General features: G+C 36.1%; 1 protein-coding gene across 2 annotated transcripts in view; it reads right to left on the reverse strand.

Moving 5' to 3' along the window:
• Positions 1-394: 394 nt before the first annotated feature.
• The window catches only part of GNB1L (G protein subunit beta 1 like), a 567,228-nt gene continuing 543,227 nt past the window's right edge, over positions 395-24,395 (reverse strand). For both annotated transcript variants that reach the window (XM_078776520.1, XM_068113564.2), the window contains 5 exons: positions 5,576-5,695; positions 3,488-3,668; positions 3,292-3,390; positions 2,810-3,025; positions 395-1,199 (listed from right to left, as the gene is read on the reverse strand). In XM_078776520.1, coding sequence (XP_078632646.1) covers positions 915-1,199; positions 2,810-3,025; positions 3,292-3,390; positions 3,488-3,668; positions 5,576-5,695 — 901 coding nt within the window. In that variant the 3' untranslated portion in view covers positions 395-914. The remainder of the gene's footprint in view (positions 1,200-2,809; positions 3,026-3,291; positions 3,391-3,487; positions 3,669-5,575; positions 5,696-24,395) is intronic.

A 24,395-nucleotide genomic window follows, 5' to 3' on the forward strand; every position in this document is an offset into this window, starting at 1 on the left:
ACGACGTGCAGCTGTCAACCGAGGCAAACAACACGCTAATTAGGGGATAATGTGTTAGCCAGTCAGTGAGTGCCTTTGGTGTGAAGGCCAGAAAAGAAAGGAGAGGAGAAAGAATGGTGGTGGGTGGTGGGGGGGGCAGTGGCAGGAAATAGAGTGGGTTTCTGGGGCTTTCCTTTGGCAACAAGATTCGCCCCAGGAGGGTTGCCTTTATTTTTAAGGCCGCATTCATGGCCGGCAAAAGTCGAGGCCTGAAGAGAAAACTGTCCATAAAACAGAAGTTGGAGCATAGAGGGATGGAGTGCGGAAGATAGCCCTGCCATCATAGTTAAATAACAAAATGGTTTAAAAAACTACATTCTATACCTTTATTTAAATATAAACGAGGTAAGCAACGAAAACCTAAGTATATTTTATTAAACAGTATATGGGAAGGAAGCATTATGCAACCATATACGTCCAACATATACATCCAAAACACACACACAACAACTGCATCTTACTTTACCCCCTCTCCCCCCAACCACGTGCACACACACGCAAGCGCGCGCACGCACGCACACACCAACTGCATTTTACTTAGCACCCTCCCGCAACCACATTTTACTGAACCCCACTGCATTTTAGGCAACAATCTTCCCCCTTCCCTCCCTCCGCCCTTCCCCCCACCCCCCGAGTCCCCATGCACCTCACAAAAAGAACATTTAAAATCTGCGTAATTCAAAGCTTATTCAATGAGGCTCTTGGACCAAGTTCAAGTCCGTCTACATTCTGCAATGTGCCATGCCCAGATGACAAAATAACAAAATTAAATTAATTGGATGGCTCATGATTGGTGGAGCTCTTCATATGAAGAAAAATATTTTTTGTTCCTCCCTTCAGTAATGTTTCAAAACACATTTTGATATTTTACCCAGTCATCTTCTTTTATCGTTGTACAAGTCCCACACGCTGAGTTGCCCATCCCTAGATGCTGCGGCCAGAAGTCGACGGCCAGCACAGTGGGCAGCTCGAGGCGAGGGATCCGCAAAGTCTAGGTCACAGAGGCCTCGTCGGTGGAAGGCTAGAGAGGCCAGAGGGCGGTAATGCCGAGACCATATGCGGATGCGGCCATCCCAGCATCCGGCGGCCAATAATCGACCATCCCCTCGAATTTTGAGTGCAGAGACACCGTGCTGGGGGAGTGGAATTGAGGAGTCGTGCTTGGAATAAGAAGGGAGGGGTGGGGGAGATAAGGAAGGGCAAGGTGTAACAATGAATAATGTGGTCATTTAGGATCAAGATAGAGAGTAAGAAAGACTAAATGGAAAGTAGACAGCAAAGCTATCAAACATATTTATTCCAGAACAAGGTATACATGGCCTGAACAAGTTACAGTTCTAACTCGAGGAAACAGCTCAAATTTCTCCAAACAGGTAGAACAAACAGTGGGCAGCAAGACACGTGCCATAACGCACATTTTCCCGGTACTCCGCATCAGCAAATTAAACCACATCATACTATCGTCTCCATCCAAAAATATGCAAAAGCAAGGAAGAAAGATAAATGCAGAGCAAGACAGAAAGAGAGAGACAAGAACAGAGAGAGAGAGAGCGAGAGCGAGAGAGAGAGAGCGAGAGCGAAAGCGAGAGCAAGAGCGAGAGAGAGAGAGAGAGAGACAGACAGATACAGAGAGGGTGAGAGAGAGAAAGAGAGAGCAAGAGAGAGCGAGAGCAAGAGAGAGAAAGAGAGCAAGAGAGAGCAAGAGAGAGCAAGAGAGAGCAAGAGAGAGAAAGAGAGAGCAAGAGAGAGAAAGAGAGAGCGAGAGCAAGAGAGAGAAAGAGAGCAAGAGAGAGCAAGAGAGAGCAAGAGAGAGCAAGAGAGAGCAAGAGAGGGCGAGAGAGGGCGAGAGAGGGCGAGAGAGAGCGAGAGAGAGCAAGAGAGAGCAAGAGAGAGCAAGAGAGAGCAAGAGAGGGCAAGAGAGAGCAAGAGAGAGCAAGAGAGCAAGAGAGAGCAAGAGAGGGCGAGAGAGGGCGAGAGAGAGCAAGAGAGAGAAAGAGAGCAAGAGAGAGCAAGAGATAGCAAGAGAGGGCGAGAGAGGGCGAGAGAGAGCAAGAGAGAGAAAGAGAGCAAGAGAGAGCAAGAGAGCAAGAGAGAGAGAGAAAGAGAGAGCAAGAGAGAGCAAGAGAGAGCAAGAGAGGGCGAGAGAGGGCGAGAGAGAGCAAGAGAGAGAAAGAGAGCAAGAGAGAGCAAGAGATAGCAAGAGAGGGCGAGAGAGGGCGAGAGAGAGCAAGAGAGAGAAAGAGAGCAAGAGAGAGCAAGAGATAGCAAGAGAGGGCGAGAGAGGGCGAGAGAGAGCAAGAGAGAGAAAGAGAGCAAGAGAGAGCAAGAGAGCAAGAGAGAGCAAGAGAGAGCAAGAGAGCAAGAGAGAGCAAGAGAGCAAAAGAGAGCAAGAGAGCAAGAGAGAGCAAGAGAGAGCAAGAGAGAGCAAGAGAGAGCAAGAGAGCAAAAGAGAGCAAGAGAGCAAGAGAGAGCAAGAGAGCAAGAGAGCAAGAGAGAGCAAGAGAGAGAAAGACAAAGACAGAGAGACATAGGAGTGGGTAAACAAAAACAGGAACAAGCCCCACAGTCTTATCTTTCTGCCACTTAACTTGACACACCCGTCATCAATTAGCACTAACAAGTCAGGAGGAGGAAAATGAGGAAACCGGCCTTTCTGTGTGGTAATGAACAGCACGGACTAGCCGGAAGCCAAATATTCCTTCGACAAACATTGCTCGCACTCAGCGCTCAAGATTCAAGGTTCATTTGCACTCTAAGTGGACTTTCTTACCTCCAGATCCCGCCCGTCATTGAGTTTCCAAGTTTCAAGCGATTCACCAGGCCCCGCCGATACGCACGTGCCCGTGAGGCCGTCCCACGCGAGACAGAAGATCGGGTCTTGTCGGGCGGGTGATCGAGAGAGTAGTTGACCCATTCTAATGTCCCAGAGACACAAGGATCCACTTTCATAGCCTGCTAGAAGCAGAAGGCCTGCTCCAGAAGAAATCTATGGGTCAATTGTAAAAGACGCACCAGAGAAACGAGCACGAATACATAACAGTTCTGTGATTGTTGAAATTGACCGCAAACTATTTTTGTTCCATTCCAGGTAATTTAGTTAAGATTGTTCTTGGTGTTAGAGATACCAAATGTAAAGCCAAAACAATTCTAAAAGGCAGGTCAAAAATGGTTTCACGGGGCCATCGAGATAGTCATACACAATGAGAATTCCCAAGCTTGATCAGAGGGTCTGGTGGAAGAAAGCAAGGTTACCTGGAGAAACTGCATGCACGTCACCATTCCAAGGGAAGGTTCTGCTGCTGATTTTAGGGTTCCCACCTGGTGACCACTTGCGACGTCATACAAGCACACCTGATGAAATTATGGTGAGAAAGCAGAGAGGAAATAATGAGCAATTTAAGAGGTGAGGCTTGCTGCTGGATGTGGGGTTTGCAATGGGTTATTTTACCTCATCCATCTCTTTTCCTGGCACAGCCAGAAGCTGACGTCCAGTTTCTTCCACCTCATCGCTCATTCCTTTAGACAATGCTGCCTTGCAGAAGCCCAGACCTTCCACGATGAATGAGGCGCAAATGTCTGCTCGTCCCTCCTCCATACTCCAGCGCCTTACCCAGCCATCCCTGCCCTGGCTTTGGGGTAGGCAAAAGGTGGTTGTGCAGAGCAGGGAGTGTAATAACATGGGAGGTTTTGAGGTGGGAATGAAGTAAAACATGAAATATATATTTCATAAACGTGAGGCACATTTTGATGGAAAGACTATTTCATGCCACTACTTCGCCATAATGTAAAGAATTCCGAATGCCAGTGGATCGGTTAAAAATGTTCAATTTATAATTTATGAGAACTGTTAGTAGGGCCACCCCATACCACTCCCCAAAAAGTAAAATTATACCTACAAAGGCCTCAAGGGGCCAAATAGCATGGTTTGGGTTTTGTTACACAACCGACGACATATGCAAATGACCTCCAAATTGCAGTCGACATCATCACTACTTATCGTGACTGTTTCACGCTCTTCAATGGACTTCATGGTGGGTTATGGAATGCCAGGACTACACTCAGAAGTGGCCCAAAACAACCAAAATTGTTATTTTTGAAAACCAAACTATTTAAAAGGGTGTGTGTATATATATATATACAGGGTGTCCCATAAGTCTGGATACATGTATATGTACGAGGGGGCAAAAAAGAATGTGGCAAAAAAAAATAGGGGCAAAAGAATGCTGGACACATTGAACATATTCTGTGAATACAAGCCCTCCAGACTTATGGGAACCCCGTGTATATATATACATACATACATACATACATACACATACTCGTATATTATTTAAAGGGCCATATAATCATGCTGTTGTGTTGTTGTAGTTTACATTTAATTTCCGCACTGCAGTCATTTACTGGTGCTTGACGTCACTGCACTGTAAACGGTGTTCCAATGCACACACCGTCGTTTCAGACGTGGGTGAGAGGTGGACCGAGAAAGTTGGTTCAGAGGAGAACTAGAGACAAAAATTACGAAAAACATTTAAGCGTCGCTCAAAAATTCAAGCATAAAGTGGAAATGGATGAAAATAAAGCAGAACTGCTTCGTAGAAGCAATAACAATGCTTCGAATGCCGTCGACTCCCGGTGATGGCAGTAAATAGTGTCGTTGATACTCTGGTGGGTCCAGTCTACACTGATGGCTCCGACGATGAATATGCCGCTCCTGATGAAATCATTTTGCCGAACACAGAAAAACAACAACAACAACGCATTTTAAGGCCATTTTCCCTGCTAGAGCGGGGGTTAGCCTTGCGGTCCACATGACAATCTTCACAGAAAAAGAAAAACACAGAAAAAGACACAAGGAAATAACCATTGCTGGTACCCTAGTGGCAGCCACCTCCACGTACAACTTAACCTTGTGAATACTGGAAATATTACCGGTGCATCTCTGTGCTGTGTTAAAGCCAACTTCTGTGTCGATCTCCTGTCTTTTATAATGGCTTCCCAAATGGGGGCACACAAATTTGTTCGGCGCCAGGCCCACAAAAGGTTAATCCGGCATTGGCCGAAGCCCCCAACAGATGGGGCGCGCCAGGCTTACCATCCATCCTATGGACGGGCACATGCAATGACACCTCACACTGCTCGTGTAATACCAAGATGGAAGTGTAGAGCTTGGTTAGGAATCAAACCTAGACAAGACAACTCAATTGTGAGTACGCCATCTCTGAGCTATCCTGATGTCGTCTGAAAAGCTATTTCCAGCATGAAACTTTGGGAGAAACCAGAAAGTGCATTAAATTGTGTAGCTAATTATTACAATAACAATAAGGAATACCATAAAGCATTTAAAAAGTGTAACTTCGATATGCCCACCTAGTTACCCATGGAAAGTCGTTAGAAAATAAAATGCAAAAAGTACCAACCGTTTCATTCCCACGCACACGGGGCACAGCAGTTATACGAGTTTCCTACAACGACGCAACAAGACAAAACACTTGGCTCGGAAAGCAAAAACCCAAGGACAAAGACACTATGGTTCAACCTAAAAAGTGATCCATCATCAAAGTGCAGCCACAGGATGGTTTTGTCTCCATGTGCCTTCAGTTCCTGCTGTACCCTCCTGGAGCCAAGATCCCACACCCTGACTTGTCCACTCTCACACCTGAAAAAACACACGCACAATTTGGTCCATAAGTACCTTGAGCCGTAGCCTCACAGACAAACGAGGCTCCAATAAACAGGAAATTAATGAGATATTGTATTCTATTCAAAAAGGAACAACCAATGGATATCGTGTAGGACAACGTGCAACTGCAAAACTGGCAAACGAGGGCCTTCCAGCCACATGCAGCAATGTTTAGTGAGGAAAACGTGACTGTGGTTAAAACGGGAATGCTATAACGAGTTAAAAACGGATCTATGGAAATTGTAGTGTACACCAGGGAACCAAAAGGTTGCACCAATCGTTGTTTAGATATCCAAATACACAAACAATGCAATCACATTGAATAACCATTCCATAACAATTTAAAACCACCACAGCTTGTCCATCAGGAATTAAATAATGGAGCACGCCTCTCCAGATACTGCATTTATTACCTGAGCCAGAGGAAAGGGAGGGTATGTCTGTTTGTTACTTGGCCAAAAAAAAAAAATGTTTTGCAAGTATGTTGATCATTCCGGTTTGTATGTGTGTTTGTTTGTGTGTGTGTTTGTCTGCTCACTTATACTTGCCTACAGGTCATAATTTTAAACCGATCTTCACTAAACTTCACCAAATGGCAGAGTTTATGGTGCGACAAAATCCTATATATTTTTGGGGTCAAAAGGTCAACATAGGCCAACCGCCAACCACTTTTTTCAAATTTCTAAAATCCTCAATTTTCATCCGATAGACTTGAAATTTGAATAGTATATACATATCGGCAAACTGAACTCAACCACCAACTATTTTTGAGATCAACATAGGCCAAAAGGTCAATATAGGCCAAAGGTCAACCACTTTTTTTCAAATTTCTAAAATCCTCAATTTTCATCCGATTGACTTGAAATTTGAAGAGGATTTACATATCGGCTAACTGAATTCAACGACCAACTATTTTTGAGATTAGCTTAGGCCAAAAGGTCAACATAGGCCAAAGGTCAACCACCTTTTTCAAATTTCTAAAATCCTCAATTTTCATCCGATTGACTTGAAATTTGAATGGGATTTACATATCAGCAAACTGAATTCAACAAACCAACTATTTTTGAGATGATCATAGGCCAAAAGAGTAACATAGGCCAAAAGTCAACAACAATTTCAAATTTCTAAAATCCTCAATTTTCATACGATTCACTTGAAATTTGAATACGATTTTCACATCAGCCAACTGAATTCAACCACCCACTATTTTTGAGGTTAAAAGGATGCTCTACTGAGTGCCATTCCACTTTGTTCTGTTTTGCCAAGTGTCGCTCTATGAGTGATTTTTCATTTGCTTGTCTGTTAGTAGTGTATATATGTTGCTTCTGGGACACTCTCATTTTCCCATTGACTTACATGTTAATTTTTCCCCTCCCTCATTGCCCCTAAACACCTCTATTTCTCTCACCCTGTTCTTTACGAACCTTCTAACCTTTTGACATGTTATCCTTATTCATTAGACCACTTAAACAATGGTCCTTCTGTGTGAACCTGTGATCCTTCTGACCTTATGGACCTTTTAACCTTTTACTCTTAATATCATCTGGTGAATCATCTTTGACCCACTCAAACAACGACCCTACAAATATTTGTTTATGTGTGGGAAATAATTTAATTCTCCTACAACTCTCCTCACCGTCTAATACATTAACAAAAAATATGTTTGAGTTTGGTTCTTTATTAAGATATTTTAACTGAGCTAAGATAAAATGGTAAACCTCCCTCAATGTTCTTGTTTGAGCGCCTCCAGTGCCACATACCATTTTTAAATTAAAGTATATATTTTCCTGACAACCATCAAAGTTTTCCGTCCACTCAAAAATATTTCCATCTTTTTTACCCAATTCACCGGTATTTAAATTAATTCTCTTATTTGTTTTGTAAATTGTTTTACCAGTTGTCTTTTCAATTATACCTATTTGATATTTTTCACATTCGTTATGTTTACCATTTATATACCAAGGTTGATTACACCTCCACTCTTTAGTCTGGTTGGTACTTGGTTCTATCATTTATATAATAGTAAAAAGGCGGCGGTAGCCCGTTAAAATCCCTAACCCCCTTTTTAACTTATCACTTATATACTTATATAACCATAAGGGAGACTATCAATTCCATTTTCTAAAATAAACCTCTTATCATCAAAAGCCCCCAATGCTTTCTTATTCATCTCTTCTGAATATAATTTATGTTTATAACTTCTTATTCCATTAATCTTTCTAAACTCTTCTTTCTTTGTTGTTAAACAGTTATAATAATCCTTAAAGTTTATTGTTTCTTTAATAACATTTTTCTTTACACCTTTTAACTTCTTATCAGTCTTTTCGACGTTATTCACAATGTATTTATAAGCATAAGCCTTAGACCTCAATCCCACAAATTCACTCATAACATTTCCTCCTAATTCATCCTTGAACTTTCCAATCACCTTTTTATTTTTAGAAGAGAACAACTCACTCTCTGGACTGTAATTACTCGTGTCATAGATATTAATGTCTCTTTTCATGTCTGAATAAACATCGTTGGTATTAATTTTCAAAATAAAACTATCTGTATCCATATAAAGTAGATTAACATCATTTTGATATTTCTTCCTCAAGTTATTATAAAAGTAATCATACATTAATGACTTTGATAAATCAAGAATTGTTGTTCCAATATAAATAGGTTTGTTCATTTCAATACTCTCTTTAATCAAATGGATCGCACAAAAGTTCTCAGTAAAGACCTCAGCTCGAGTAAAACTCGGTCTATTAATTAATTTTGATGCTTGTTCCCAAGATGTTGATAGTCTGATATTTTGTCTTTTCCTCACATTCTCCATAGTCTTACCAAAGACCGCATTATTCATCAATTTATAAAAGTCTTTCTCAAAATCTGTTTTTGACTCTGTTCTTCTTTGTGTATTAAAATCAATGTACCCCTTTAACCAATGACTTTGATTGAACTTTAGAACCCTATGGATCTTCTCTACTCTTAGACCTTTTGATAAATATTGTCGCAAATTTCTTTGGTGTAGAACATAATTTTTCTTGTTATATAATGTAGTAAGTAATTTTTCTGTTGATTCACCTATATCAAACGATCGTTGATAATCACTCAACCATTCTTTCTTTGGACTTTCTTTCTCACAAGCAAATGGGAGATCTTTGTGTAGGTTATGGAGTTCCTCTGGATATTTTAAATCAATTTCAAAATAATAACCAACTTTTTCTTCATCCAATTCTTTTTGTGTAGAGATACATACATCTTGTAAAACGTTTTTGTAGTCTTTTTCCTTTACCCATCTAAGTTTTCCATAAGGAAGAGCCTGAGACATTGCCCAGCCATACAGGTTGTTCGCGTCATAGTACATCAAGTAAGAACTCTCTTTCGTTGGATCATAATTTGGAAGATATTTGTTATTTGCTTTTGATGATTGAAAAGGCAAAAAGAGGTGGAATTTCACAAGTCTGCTCGAGTAGATACGCAAAAGCAAATAACAAATATCTTCCAAATTATGATCCAACGAAAGAGAGTTCTTACTTGATGTACTATGACGCGAACAACCTGTATGGCTGGGCAATGTCTCAGGCTCTTCCTTATGGAAAACTTAGATGGGTAATAGGAGATGTGTGAATTGTTTTTGTGAATGAAATGTATTTCTGATCCGTGTTTGGAATTGCTGAGATACTTCCAGAAGTCTTTGAGAGTTCCTTGATAAATAGATGTGTATCATAATGAGCGTTGTTATGAAGAAAGACAGGAATGAAAGAGGGGAGTTGATAATTAATATTACAACTTTGATGAGCCGGACCTCTATATTTACCAGTGAGATGACAATGGTCTCTAACCTTTAGACCTTTACCAATTTTCTCCTCACAAATATGACAGACATTGTTTTTTATAAATTCCCTTTTTTCTTTACTTGTTAAGGACATTGGTTTATTGGTTTCTCTCATTATCTTGGTTAATCGAACACAGTCTTTTTCTAGTCGTTTCACAAACTCCTCTGGGGTATTTGAGCCTCTATACATCTCTAACTTGTTATATTTATCACCAACGGATGATTTGATATAATAACAAAAACCACAAGGAGTATGTTTTTGATATTTATTTGTGTATGATTCTTTTGGATCTGGAGAAGCAGTATCAATTTTTTCTAAAATACTTTCAAAATCAGCATATATAACAAATGGATGTTTTATTGTTTTCTTTTCATCTTTGAATGTGATCTTTGAGTCTTTTTTAGGCATGTTGATTACCGTTGATTTATGTTCACCACAATAATTTGAATGTTTATCTAATCTTTCTTGTGTATGGAAGAAGTTAAGACAACGCATACAAATATATATTTTATTTGTTCTTTTACATACTTGTGGTTTTATTAATTTTGTAATATCTTTGATGTATGTATAATGTGAATTTTCGTCTGAATTAAAATATAGAAGATTAATATGAGTTTGTTTACAACTGTCAGAAAGCTTTAAAACCTGAATGTTGTTTGTTTCTGTTAGACCATAAACATTAACTGATAAATTATTCATCTTTTCAAATTTAGGAATATCATTTAAAGTCATCGGAAACTTTAGATGTTTCGTATTTAATGTATTCTCATATTTTTTATAATGAGATACTCTTTCATCATGAAAATGTGGAGGATGTAAGTGTGCTAAAATAGACCAGAGAAAACATTTATTGTCTTTATTTTTGATATTGATAACTGCTTTTCTATTTTTGATAACACTGGGTAAATCAATGTAAGAAGAAGCTTTTAGAGGATCTGATTTAAGAATATGAATGTCTATGTAAATAATTTTTCCTATATTGAATCCACTTCCTACGATTGAATTATCCACATCTTGCTCTTGTTTAATAAGTTCATCATAGACTCCTGATGTTTTAAAATCTTGATATGAAGATATAAAGTGTGGCTCAGTTCTCATGTATGGTGCATCTATAACTCCTTCATCCTTTGTCATTTCTAATTTTACTCCCATATAAAATTTAAGTGGTTTCATTTCCTTTAGTGTTTTTTCAATCAACGTTTGAACAGCAGGTTTAACTATTTCTACAGCATCAACTATAGACTCTGGTTCAGGAGGTTTGAAGTTAAAGACTCTTATTTTAATATGTCCTTTGAATGCTCCATCAGAGTTTTTAGTTGTGATAAAATTTGATAAATGTAGATTTGTTTTAAGATGTATTTTGAAGCCTTTCTTGAGGATATTTTTATTACATGTAGAACAGTGTTTTGTTTCAGGTGGAAGAGGGGAAAGTTTGTTTAAAATGTTGTATGTATGTTTTGCGGTGAGAATATGTTGTTTATAATATTTTACTTCCTTCTCGCAAGTATCACAATAAACCATATTTATAGCGTGAGAAAACGTGGTGTTTTATATATATCACTGTGCTTAAAATAAAACACTTTTGAGCTTTACAGCTCCGTTTTATATATATCGCTGTGCTTAAACTAAAACACTTTTTCACTCAGAATCATCTAAGTCATAACTATCACATGAATACTCAGAATCATACTCAGAGTCATCAATAAAGCTACTCTCATAACTATCATTTGAGCACAAACTATTAGTATCATAACTATCATCTGTGTTCAATGAAATACTATCATCACCATCGTCCAAGTTCAATGAAATACTATCATCACTATCGTCTGAGTTCAATGAAATAGTAAAATCTTCACTGCTGTATTGACTCATATTTAATTAGCAAGAAAAATATTCCCATCAATATCTATATACTTTCTTTCATTAACAGATTCAATCTCTACAATTTTTATATCAAAAGTTATCTTTAAATAATCTCTAACTATCATAGAACGAAATGACATTTCACCAGAAATATTAACATCATTCATTTTACTTAGATCTACACCCTTTGGATTATTAAAGAAAATACAAATGTCTCCTCTAGAATTATTAATGGTCTTATCATTCTTTTTCAAAGTATCGTGGTCAATCACTTTTTCAAGCTTTGAATAAATTGCCAGGAGTAGAGGAGAAACTTTTGTTAGATTTACTTTAATGGATGTCTTTCCAGGTATAGTTAGAGCTCTTCCTTTAAATGAAATAGAGGGGCTCATGTTATTTTCCATAACTGGTTTTACCCAAAAATTTCCATATTTATCTTTGTTCAATTTAACATCTTTGACATATTTTTCTATATCTTCCACCGAAGTAGAGATTGATTGAAATTTGTCTTTTGTGCTTTGAAACATTGTATTTATTAATGAATAAACTTGCGTTTAGTTTAAGCAAAAATTTACCACATAAATATGATAAGTTCTGAAGGATATTTAGAATTTCCAGACTCTCCATATGATAAATTAGAGAATTGTCCGGCTTGTGATAGAATAGGGCTTAATAATGAGGGTTCATATAAACAATGTATTTTCTGTGATTTAATTTTAATTAATGATAATAAAAAATATAAAAATATATATAACTCTTTTAAATTAGAACCAAAAATGAATTACTTTACAAGATTAATAAGAGAGATGAATGTTAAGTATTGTGATGATAATACACCATTTCTTTCAAGGGAAGAGACTATTTGTATTGAGGAAATGTATAAGGGTTTAATGATATTTATTATTCAAAATAATTTTAATGGAAATGTTAATACAAGATACTATATAAATAAAATAATGAATTATTTTGAAATTAAACCCGAACTCAGGATAAAATATAGAGTTTCTAAAATAGCTCAAAAAAAGTTAGATGACTTGTTTTCCAAATATATAAATGAATGATTTTTTACCCGTTTGGGAAAATAAGATAAAATTTAATAACCATAAAAACATTCCAAATTCATTGAGATGTCTAATTGTTGGTTCAAGCGGATGTGGAAAAACCTGTTTACTTTTAAAGATGCTCCTTGGTCCTAATTTTTTAGATTATGATAATTTAATAATTTTTACAAAGCCTAGTTTTCAACCCGAGTATCAACTACTCTCACAGGGTTTTAATGCAGGTCTTAAAAAGGAAGACATTATCGGTTTATTTAAACTTCAAAACAAACTAAATGATTATAATATTGAAGATATAATACAATTATTTTGTGATACACAGAAATCAAAATCGAAACCAAAACCCATAACTTGTATTCTCAGTGATAATACGGATGATATACCTTCACCTCAAGATTTAGATAAATCAAAAAAGAACCTCGTCATCTTTGATGATTGTGTTAATGAGAGAAACCAAACAGTAATGGACAGCTACTATACAAGAGGGAGACATTCTTCTTGTAATTGTATTTATCTTAGTCAGTCATATTTTCAACTCCCTCGACGCTCAATAAGAAACAATGCCAATACTTTTATTTTATTTAAGTTAAATTCAATAGATGTAAATAATTTTTGGAGAGATAATTGCTCTACGTTATGTAGTAAAAAAGAATTTGAAAATTATATGAAACACACGATTGGAAAATATAAATATATTGTTGTGAAACAAGATGAGATATTAAAGGATGTATTTTTATTTTAAACATAATTACATATATAAATGACAACAATTATTATTAACCTTGTGGGTAAATCTGCTTCTGGAAAGAACTTTCATAAATCTAAACTCTTGAATAGTAAAAATGAAAAGATTGTAAGTTTTTTAAAAAAACACCCTATGATTCGTTTTGTGAGTACTACAACCAGAGCAAAGCGACCAGGAGAAGTAGAAGGGAAAGATTATTACTACATTTCAATGGAGGAACATATGCGATTGAGGAACGAAGGTCAAATATTTGAGGAGGTCTCTCTTGGTTCTACAAAATATTCACATTGTAAGAGTGAGTTAAATAAAGTAAAATCTAATGGTCTTGGGATTTTAGAAACTAATCCTGAAGGAATGAGACAAATTATTAAACAATTGTGTGGTGATGGAGTTAAGATTTTATCATTCGGTTTTGATATCGATGAGGAGATTCAACGCAAACGTATGAAAAGCAGAGATACAAGTATTAGTGAAGAAGAAATAACAACTCGTATTAATACCAATAAAGAATTTGATGAAATATTTAAAGAAAAAGATTTATTTCAACACATTTACTATAATGATGAAGAAAAGGAAAATTTTCCCATTGACCTTTACAATTCATTAAATGATATTTTTCAATAAATAAATACAGAAAATGAATACCGAAGAAAGAGAAAGAAAGTTTAAGGAACATCAACAATTAGTTTCAAAAGTTGTTAAACAACAGGAAGAGATAAAGAAGAAACGGAGACAGAAACTAACTGGTGAAGAAGCCTTTGAAAGAAAACAAGAGAAATTCTTTAAACCACTTTTGAAAACTCAACAATCACCTACAGTTCCCACGGTAGAATTTACTCCGAAAAAACTTCAAATGCTCAAAGATTTTAGTCAGATAACAAAACAAGAACTTGGTGAATTAGAATATGATGACGAGGGATTATTTCGGAAACTTGAGCAGGTAAATCAACCCCCTAATTATGTTGTGGAAGCTCTTCAAAACAATGAATATTCGGCGGGTTCAAAAACCAGAGCAGGTCTCATTCCAACAGAAGAACCAGCAGTGTTTCATCTTGTGGAAGAAAAGGTATTGATATTTAATGATGAATTGATGTTCTTGAGTTCTACTCAACCAAATGTTAAATTAACTCCAAGATTAATGTTTCTTCTAACAAACCCCGGATTCAGCGGTTCAAAATATTTTGAGGAACCACTTGATATGGAAAGAGAGGAAGATAGGGTATATATTGAGTTGTTAAATGCACTTGATTATGGAGTTTCTGTTGCTGGTAAAAGTAAGAAGAATGAGAAGGAGAAACATATTATTGATGCTTTAAGTAAGCTTGGTTCGGGTGTTAGTTTTCTTCCAAATGACCCATCACAATTAGTTAATAGGCTATTATTGTTGTTAGGTAGTAAGAAGGCTGGAAACAACAATTGTTTTAATGAATCCTCAGCCATTTTAGATCAGTTGATGAATATGAAAATAATTAATAAATGTCAATACAAAGATATTTTATTAGATATTAAATAAGATGAGAAGCACAATTCTTAGTTTTAATTTCACAACGAGCGATTACACAGCTTCATTCCCTTACCCACTACAACTTGACCCCCTTACCTCATATGAGGCATCTTTATTGTCAATGGAAACTTATAATACCTTGTTTAATATCACAGAGAAAAACAACAAGTTTAGTTATAATCCAGGAAGTGGATATAAAACTATAACCGTTTCACCTGGAGCTTACGAGATTTCTCAAATATCTTCAGAAGTCTCTCGCCTTATGAAAGAAAAAGGTGATGAACCAAAAAATATTGTAATAGATATTCAAAAACACACTTCAAAATCAACTATTAAACTTAAAAATAATTATAAAGTTGATTTCACGATTGAAAATTCGTTTAGAGAGCTATTGGGTTTCTCTTCAAAAAAGATTGAAAATAACGGGACGTTTTACAGTGATAATGTTATCCAAATATCCTCCGGTATAAATTCAGTATTAATTCATTGTGATTTGATTGATGGTGCTTATAACGATGGAATAAGAACAAATACAATATTTTCATTCAGTGCATACTCAACCCCGATTGGTTATAAATTTAATATGGAACCAAAAAATCTTGTCTATTTACCTGTGTCAGGAAAAACCATATACAGAGTAAATTTTAGGATAACCGACCAAGATAATCGTATGATATCCTTTAATGATGAAATTATATCCATCAGAATTCACCTACGTGAAGTTTTTCAATAAATAAATAATGGTTATTGTAAGAAAACACGAGTTGGGAAAATATAAAATAATTACAGGGGAGGGCATGTTCCTTTCACCAGACTATACAAGGTATGTGGGTAAAGGATACTATAAACCTAAGAGACAACGGGGTGTGGGTCATCAATTTCGAAATAAAGGAGATGGGATAATTGATACTCTAATGGGTATTGGTTCAACCATTCTTAAACATAAAGACCTAATTGGTTCAACTGCTTCTCTCATGGGAAATGTAGCAGGTGTTGTAAAGAGTATAAAAGATGCTCAAAAGGAGTCCCATAAATTACAAGCAATCAAAGAAATTAAAAAAGGTAAAACTCAACTATCTTCACAAGAACGACAAAAAATCATTAAAATACTTGGGTCAGGGTTTCAACAATTTTAATACTATATAAATACAAGTATGGAAGCGATTGATAGTATCTATGATTTGGATGATACGATTATCATTTCAAACTCTACTAAAAAGGAAGACTATTTTAAGGTAAATGCTATTACAGGAACCGACTGGAATTCAAACGGAACAAAAAGTTTTGAAATAAATAATCAACAAACTTACTTGAATATAGCTGATAGTTTCTTGCTGTGTAAATTTAAATTCACTAAGGCTGCGAATAATACTAATGCTACACTCGTAAATGATTTCTTCTGGAAAATGTTTGACAGTGTTCGCCTGTATATTGGAACACAAGAGGTTGAAGCGGTTGATTATGTCTCTGCTACATCTGAAATGATGAAATTTACACTATATTCGTTTGGTGATAGAATGGGTAAGGGAGCTGTTGAAGGCTTTATTCCTGATATGTCAACGGGAACAAACACAGACCCTGGTTATAGTCAAAGGAAGTCAATGTATAATGATGACGCAAAAGCTGAGAATAGTTTTACCGTAGCAGTACCTCTTAAAGGTATATTTGGATTTTGTGATTATGATAAAGTTTTGTATGGTCTTAAAATTAGATTTCAACTACAAAGGAATGATAATGTAAATAGATTGCTTTTTGGGGCTGAAAATGCTTTTGGCGACAATAATAAATTTGTTATTAATGATTTGTGTTGGTATATCAATGAATATACTCCTAATCTTAAAACGGAGGAGATGTTAAATAGAAGACTTAACTCAAAGAAACCGCTAAATGTATCATACCTTAAAAGAAGATGTCAACACGTTAAACTGGAACACACTACCTACACTTGGAATTTGGGTGTTCTTGAAGGAAAGCCACGATACCTATGGCTCATTTTTAAAAAACCAGATGGAGAGGAGGGTACTAATAAGAATAATGCGCTGAGTGATAATGCTAAGGTGAAACAACTTCGGGTTTCTCTTGATGGCACATTTTATCCGCGAGATAGATTGGAAATTGATTGGGAAAAAAATGATTATGCGGAAGCCTACAAGTCCTACCAAAAAGTGTGTGAAAGTAATGGTAATAATGATCCTATTTTGGATATGGTTGCATTTAAAGGTTTATATACAATCTACGCAATTGACCTGAGTTCTCAAAAGGAAACTATAAAGTCTAATCGAGTGGATACTTCTCTATACATTGAAAGAGGGGAGAGTGAAGAGGTTAATGCATATTGTTTGCTTTTGGAGGAAACAGAATTACAGATTAATACAGATAATGGTGTTATGATTAATATCACATAGGTTTTTTCTCATAAATAAATGGTTGGGGTATATGTTAATCAAATCAATCTTAATAAATTAACATCTTGTATTCAAAATCAAAAGCCTTGTATTATTAATGTTAATACAATTCAAAGAAAAGGAGCTGTAAGAATTGATGTTTTACTCACACACACACAAGTAAAAACACTAAATGATGTTGGATCACTTAAAATTAAAATGACGAAACCTATGTTAAAGAAATATTCAATAGATGAGTCAAGAGGAGGATTTCTCCCGTTTCTAATTCCTTTATTTGCTGGTTTAAGTGCGGCGGGAGCATTGACTGGTGGTATTTCAGCAGCGGTAAAAACTGCTAACGAAAGGAAGGCACAACTAAAAGCTCAAAAAGAATTGGAAAGACATAACAAGGAGTTGGAGAAACAAATTAGTGGAAGTGGTGTAATTGTAGATTTTGCTCAAAAACTTGAAAGTCTACCTGATAAAGCTAGATTGTTGGTTGGAGATATGCTTTCCTCTATCGCTCAAGCGGGTGTTAAACTAACTAAACGGGGTAATGGATTGTATCTTTCTCATAAATAAATGGATAAATGGTTTAAACAATTTGGAAAGAATACAACGTCAAATATAGAACTAGCTAAGTATTGTAAAACACTAAAAATTGATAATGTGGTTATTTGTATGAGAGATGAATTAATACATATAAATAAGAATACAAAGAATATTATTATGAATTTAGACACACAGAATGGTTCTCATTGGGTTTGTATTCATAATAGTCAGGATAAATATTATTTTGATAGTTATGGTATGCCACCACCTGTTGAAGTAATACAATTCTTACAGAATGGTGTTTATCAAACATTCCAAGTTCAAGAAATTAATTCTAAATGTTGTGGCCAATTATGTTTATATGTATTATTTCAACTCAACAATAATGAAAATTTTTATGATATCATTTTTTATCTAATATAAATGACCTATGTTGGAAAAGATGGTTCTATCTTTGGAAAATCCTCTCAGGATATTGATTTATCAAATTATTATACAAAGGCACAGGCTGAACGACAAAAATATAGTGTAAGTAAAAATATTAATATGAAGAATACTTATAAATTAATCAATTATCCAAACCCTACAGATGCGAATGACTTGATTAGATTCAGTGATTTATCACAATATATATCTTTAAAGAAAACAGCACGTTTTGTGAAACAAGTAAAATTTACAACCACAACACCTGGTTATACTGACCATACACCTTTCCTCATTGAATTTAACTACCTGCTTACAATTAAATTTTATAAAGAAGGACATTTAGTTAATATGCGAATTAATAAATGGGGGTATGATATGCCTGATTTAGGGTATAATTGGTCTTTTTCAATAAACATAGAAGACCTACATGATTTAAATCAGTCTCGTAAAGAAGAATATTATCCACTTGGTGAAGATAAGGATTTATGTGGAAGTACAATTAGTAAACAACAAATACGTGATTTTAAGAAAATAAAAATATATGATAGTATAGCGATGGTTCGCATGACAAAGAAGGAAGGTAATGAGATAAGGATAGAAAGCCGAGGAATACAAACCGATTTGGTAGTGGGAAGATGGGGTGGTATTACCTGTCATAATATTAATCTCACATATATTTCTGATACATAAATGGCAGGAAGAAGACTACAAGAGAATTATAATTTTTGTATTCAAGGATACCTACAAGAAAAGGGTGCTCGGTATTACATACCTTATGATTTGGAGCATATACATGGGAATTTTGTCATAAAAAACTGGCCTTATACTGATATTGTTAAACCCACAAATAGAGACTTGTTTAAAATATTAAATAAAAATGAACTTCTCAAAGTTATGAAATATAAAACTCTTTTAGAAATCGTCAACAAATCTTATTGGTATCCTATTATGAGAAAAATAATTATAGATACAAGAATATCTCAAAATCCAGATGAGTATATGTATAATATTCTTTGGGGTTTAAACTCAAGGGTAGCAAGGGATGAGGAAGGAGTTGAAGAAGAGAAGGAGAAAAGAGAGAAAAGAGAGAAGGAGGAGAGGGAACAAAGAGAGAGGGGGGAGAGGGAGATGGAAATCAGAGCGATTCAAAAAAGAGTGGATGTATTACAGCAAGAAGATAAATCTCAACTCACCGAAGAGGAAAATAAAGAAAGAATGAATGCTGTGAAAATATTGATATCAAAAATTGCTAAGATAAATGAGGAAGGAGTTAAAGAAGAGAAGGAGGAAAGAGAGAAAAAGGAGAAGGAGGAAAGGGAGAAAAAGGAGGAGGAGAGGGAGGAAAGGGAGAAAAGAGAGAAAAAGGAGAAGGAGGAAAGGGAGAAAAAGGAGGAGGAGAGGGAGGAAAGGGAGAAAAGAGAGAAGGAGGAAAGGGAGAAAAGAGAGAAGGAGGAGAGGGAGCAAAGAGAGAGGGAGGAAAAATATAAAAAGATGGAAATCAGTGAGATTAATAAAAGATTGAAGGTATTACAGCAAATAAATCAAACTCAACGCACTGAGGAGGAAAATAAAGAAATGAGAAGTCTAATGAAAATATTATTTTCAAGAATAACGACGTCAATGTCTTCAGTTTCAGGGAGATTTAAATGAGAAAGTGGGGATAAAGAAGAAGAAGAAGGAAAAGATTATGTGGTTGATGATGTCGGTGTAATTGACTTTAGTTAGTTTTATTTGTAAATAAATGGAGGAGAGAGTGAAGGCATTCCTTAGGATTCTTTATGTTTTAAAAATCAAGATTGAAATGTATATGTTGAAAACCAAAAAGGTTTTGATACTCTGTCGGAATTTTTCTGATAAATAAATATGAGTTATTGTCTCAAATGTAAAAAGAAAACTAAATCTAAAAATATCTCTTATGTTAAAGCTAAAAATAATAGAGTTTGTCAAAAAGGAATATGTCAAGTGTGTGGCTCTAAAAAGTGCCAATTCATCTCTCCTAAAAGAGGAGGAGACATACAAAAGTTTCTGTCAGGAAGTAAATTTACAACAACTGGAATTCCAGGGGAATTACACCTTCCAGGGTATTCTTTCTGTGGTCCAGGAACAAACTTGGATAAAAGATTAGATGAGGCTAACAATCCTAAACCTTGGTCTAAACCTACAAATAGGGTTGATGAAGTGTGTATGAAGCATGATATTGCTTATGGGGATACCACTACGTTGACTGAAAAACATAAAGCCGACAGCGAAATGTTGTATAATTTGTCTTTGATACAAAATCCAACGTTGAGAGAGAAAGTTGATAGGTTTATTGTGAGAAATTTGATAAATGCTAAATTGAAACTTGGTCTTGGTTATTCCTCAAAAAACTATTAGGCTCTAATGATGTCATCAAGACTGAGGAGCTTTTGGCTGATGAATTACACAAACCTATAATCACAAAGTTTAAAAGAAGGAAGGTTTATTCTAAATACACCGACCACATATGGTCCGCTGATTTAATTGAATTGAATAATGACAGGGGATACAGGTATGCTTTAACCGTTATTGATTTGAGGAGTAGATTTGCCTGGGTTGTCCCTTTAAAAAATAAAAGGGGTGATACTTTAATGTTAGCCTTTAAGCGAATATTTGATCGGGATAAAAGGAAACCAAAGAAGTTATGGACTGATGAGGGAACAGAGTTCTATAACAAAATATTCATGAAATTTCTTAAGGGGAAGGGTATTAAATTATACAGCACCTTTAATGAAGGAAAGGCAGTTGTTATTGAGCGTTTTAATCGTACTTTAAAAGAGAAATTATATAAAAAATTCACACAACTCAGTTCTCAAAAATGGGTGTATTTAATTCAGGATATTGTAGATAATTACAATAATACAGTTCATTCATCAACAAAATCAAAACCATCAGAAACATTTACAAAATTAGAATATGAAAAGGAGATTAATTTGAGAAAGCCCAAGTTTAAAGTTGGTGATATTGTAAGAATATACAAATGGAAAAGCCATTTTGAGAAAGGTTATACAAAGAGATGGACTAATGAATTATTTAAAATCGTTGATGTAATGGATACAGTCCCTTGGACCTACAAATTATATGATTTAAATGGAGAAGAAATCTTGGGTTCATTTTACTCACAAGAATTACAAAAAACACAAGTAAGCAGATAATACCCTTGAAAATAATAAATAAATAAATAAAATGTAATGGGGATACGTTTTTAAATCTGTGAACCCCAAACACAGAATCCCTCAACTTTCCAGTTGGGGCTTAACTTTTGTGTGTGTATAATGGGGATACGTTTTTAAATCTGTGAACCCCAAACACAGAATCCCACAACTTTTCAGTTGGGGCTTGACTTTTGTGTGTGTATAATGGGGATACGTTTTTAAATCTGTGAACCCCAAACACAGAATCCCACAACTTTTCAGTTGGGGCTTAACTTTTGAGTGTGTATAATGGGGATACGTTTTTAAATCTGTGAACCCCAAACACAGAATCCCACAACTTTTCAGTTGGGGCTTAACTTTTGTGTATGTGTGAGTGAGTCATAATAATATACAAACCCTAACCCAACCCCATCCCTAACCCAACCCCATCCCTAACCCAAACCCATCCCTAACCCAAACCCATCCCTAACCCAACCCCATCCCTAACCCAACCCATTCCTAACCCAACCCCATCCCTAACCCAACCCAATCCCTAACCCAACCCCATCCCTAACCCAACCCCATCCCTAACCCAACCCCATCCCTAACCCTCACATTCAAAATCCCAACCCTAACCCAACCCCATCCCTAACCCAACCCCAACCCATCCCTAACCCTCACATTCAAAATCCCAACCCTAACCCAATCCCATCCCTAACCCAACCCCAACCCTCACATTCAAAATCCCAACCCTAACCCAACCCCATCCCTAACCCAACCCCATCCCTAACCCTCACATTCAAAATCCCACCCAAACCCTAACATAATCTTTTTTTTCTTCTTTTAAAAAAATATGTATTTCTTTTTTTTTTTTTCCTCTTCTTCCAATTCTGTCTTTCAAGGCTTTCAAGTTTGAAGAAGTAGAAATGGGAAGAAAGAATTTTCCAGCATTTTCTTCCTCGAACTTTCTTGATATTGCTTAAATCAAGCGTCATTAAACAAAGAACATTGTTCATTGCTTTAGAATCCAAAGAGTCTCCAAGATGGACCCCACAGGTAGAGTCTCCAAAATAAAACCAACTTTCCAAGTTCCCAAGGTATAACCACATTCCTGTTGAGCCTCCAAGATAGGTATCACATTCCGAGTCATCAAAACAAAACCCCCATTCCGAGTCTCCAAAAATATAACCATCTTTCCAAGTCCCCAAGGTAGAACCACAATTTTCAGAAATATTTGGGGTTTCCGTGATAAGTCTCACATAGTATAACTGCGGACCATCAGGGAAAACTTCCCTTTCCCAATTTTTTAGGGTTTCTATGATGTGTCTCACATAGTATAACTGCGGACCATCAGGGAGAACTCTCCTTGCCCAATTTTTTAGGGTTTCTATGATGTGTCTCACATAGTATAACTGCGGACCATCAGGGAGAATTCCCGTTTCCCAATTTTTTAGGGTTTCTATGATGTGTCTCACATAGTATAACTGCGGACCATCAGGGAGAACTCTCCTTGCCCAATTTTTTAGGGTTTCTATGATGTGTCTCACATAGTATAACTGCGGACCATCAGGGAGAACTCTCCTTGCCCAATTTTTTAGGGTTTCTATGATGTGTCTCACATAGTATAACTGCGGACCATCAGGGAGAATTCCCATTTCACAATTTTTTAGGGTTTCTATGATGTGTCTCACATAGTATAACTGCGGACCATCAGGGAGAACTCCCCTTTCCCAATTTTCAGAAATTTGTGGGTCTCCAATGTATGACTTGTATTCTGGCTCATCAAGGTAGAACTTGTTCAGTGGGTTTTGTTTTGATAACTCACAACAAGTATCATCATGGTAAAACTCTTTTTCAGGATTTTGTGGATCTCCAAGGTATAACTCTTTGGCTGGGTCATCAAGGTAGAACTCGTTCTGGGGGTCTTGGTTGTTCAAAATGTCTTCAAACAAAAAAATAACTTCATCCCAAGTTGTGTTAAAAGCAGAATTTTCATTTCGTATCTCAGATACAATTTCCTGTGAAAGAAAATAACAATGTATTAATTTAATACAATATTTTTATTTGTATAAATCAAGCTCTATGAATATTAAAATAAACTTTGTTAACTCTTACATGAGTCTCATCTAAAAAAAAAAAAAAAAAAAAAAATTAAATAAATAAATAAATAAATAAACAAACTTACCTCCATTGATAAGAGGTTCGAGTCCAGTTCATCAATCTGAAGGTTGAGTTCTACACAGGTAGTAGGACTCCAAGGAATAGCAAAGTTATCCCATTCCATTTCGGCATAGGAGTCCATTCTCAAGTGAAGCAGAAAGCGTGTTTGAAAAAGCCTGTGTGGTCGGTGCCTTTTATAAGAAGGGCTGGGTGTGTGTCATTTCCTGTGGAAATTCCCTGGGCGTGTCTTAACTGGAAATGATGTGATGGAAATTCCCTGAAAATGATGTAATGTATTACCTGGAAATGATACAATGCTGAAGAGTTTATAAAGTGGGTGGGACTTAGCAAAAGTGGGCGGGACATAGCAAAAAGTGGGCGTGGCTTCGTAAAAGGTGGGCGTGGCTTACCAAAAGTGGGCGGGGTTTACCAAAAAGTGGACGGAGCTTAACAAAAGGTGGGCAGAGCCTACCAAAATGTGTGTGGCACTGGAGGCGCTCAAACAAGAACATTGAGGGAGGTTTACCATTTTATCTTAGCTCAGTTAAAATATCTTAATAAAGAACCAAACTCAAACATATTTTTTGTTAATGTATTAGACGGTGAGGAGAGTTGTAGGAGAATGAAATTATTTCCCACACATAAACAAATATTTGTAGGGTCGTTGTTTGAGTGGGTCAAAGATGATTCACCAGATGATATTAAGAGTAAAAGGTTAAAAGGTCCATAAGGTCAGAAGGATCACAGGTTCACACAGAAGGACCATTGTTTAAGTGGTCTAATGAATAAGGATAACATGTCAAAAGGTTAGAAGGTTCGTAAAGAACAGGGTGAGAGAAATAGAGGTGTTTAGGGGCAATGAGGGAGGGGAAAAATTAACATGTAAGTCAATGGGAAAATGAGAGTGTCCCAGAAGCAGCATATATACACTACTTCTGTTTGTCCGCACATAATAAATATTATTTTCTCTACAACCGTTGGTCTGATTGACATGAAATTTTCACC

Source organism: Myxine glutinosa, chromosome 4 (genome assembly GCF_964187855.1).
Source record: "Myxine glutinosa chromosome 4, kmMyxGlut1.1, whole genome shotgun sequence".
Classification (NCBI taxonomy): Eukaryota; Metazoa; Chordata; class Myxini; order Myxiniformes; family Myxinidae; genus Myxine; species Myxine glutinosa.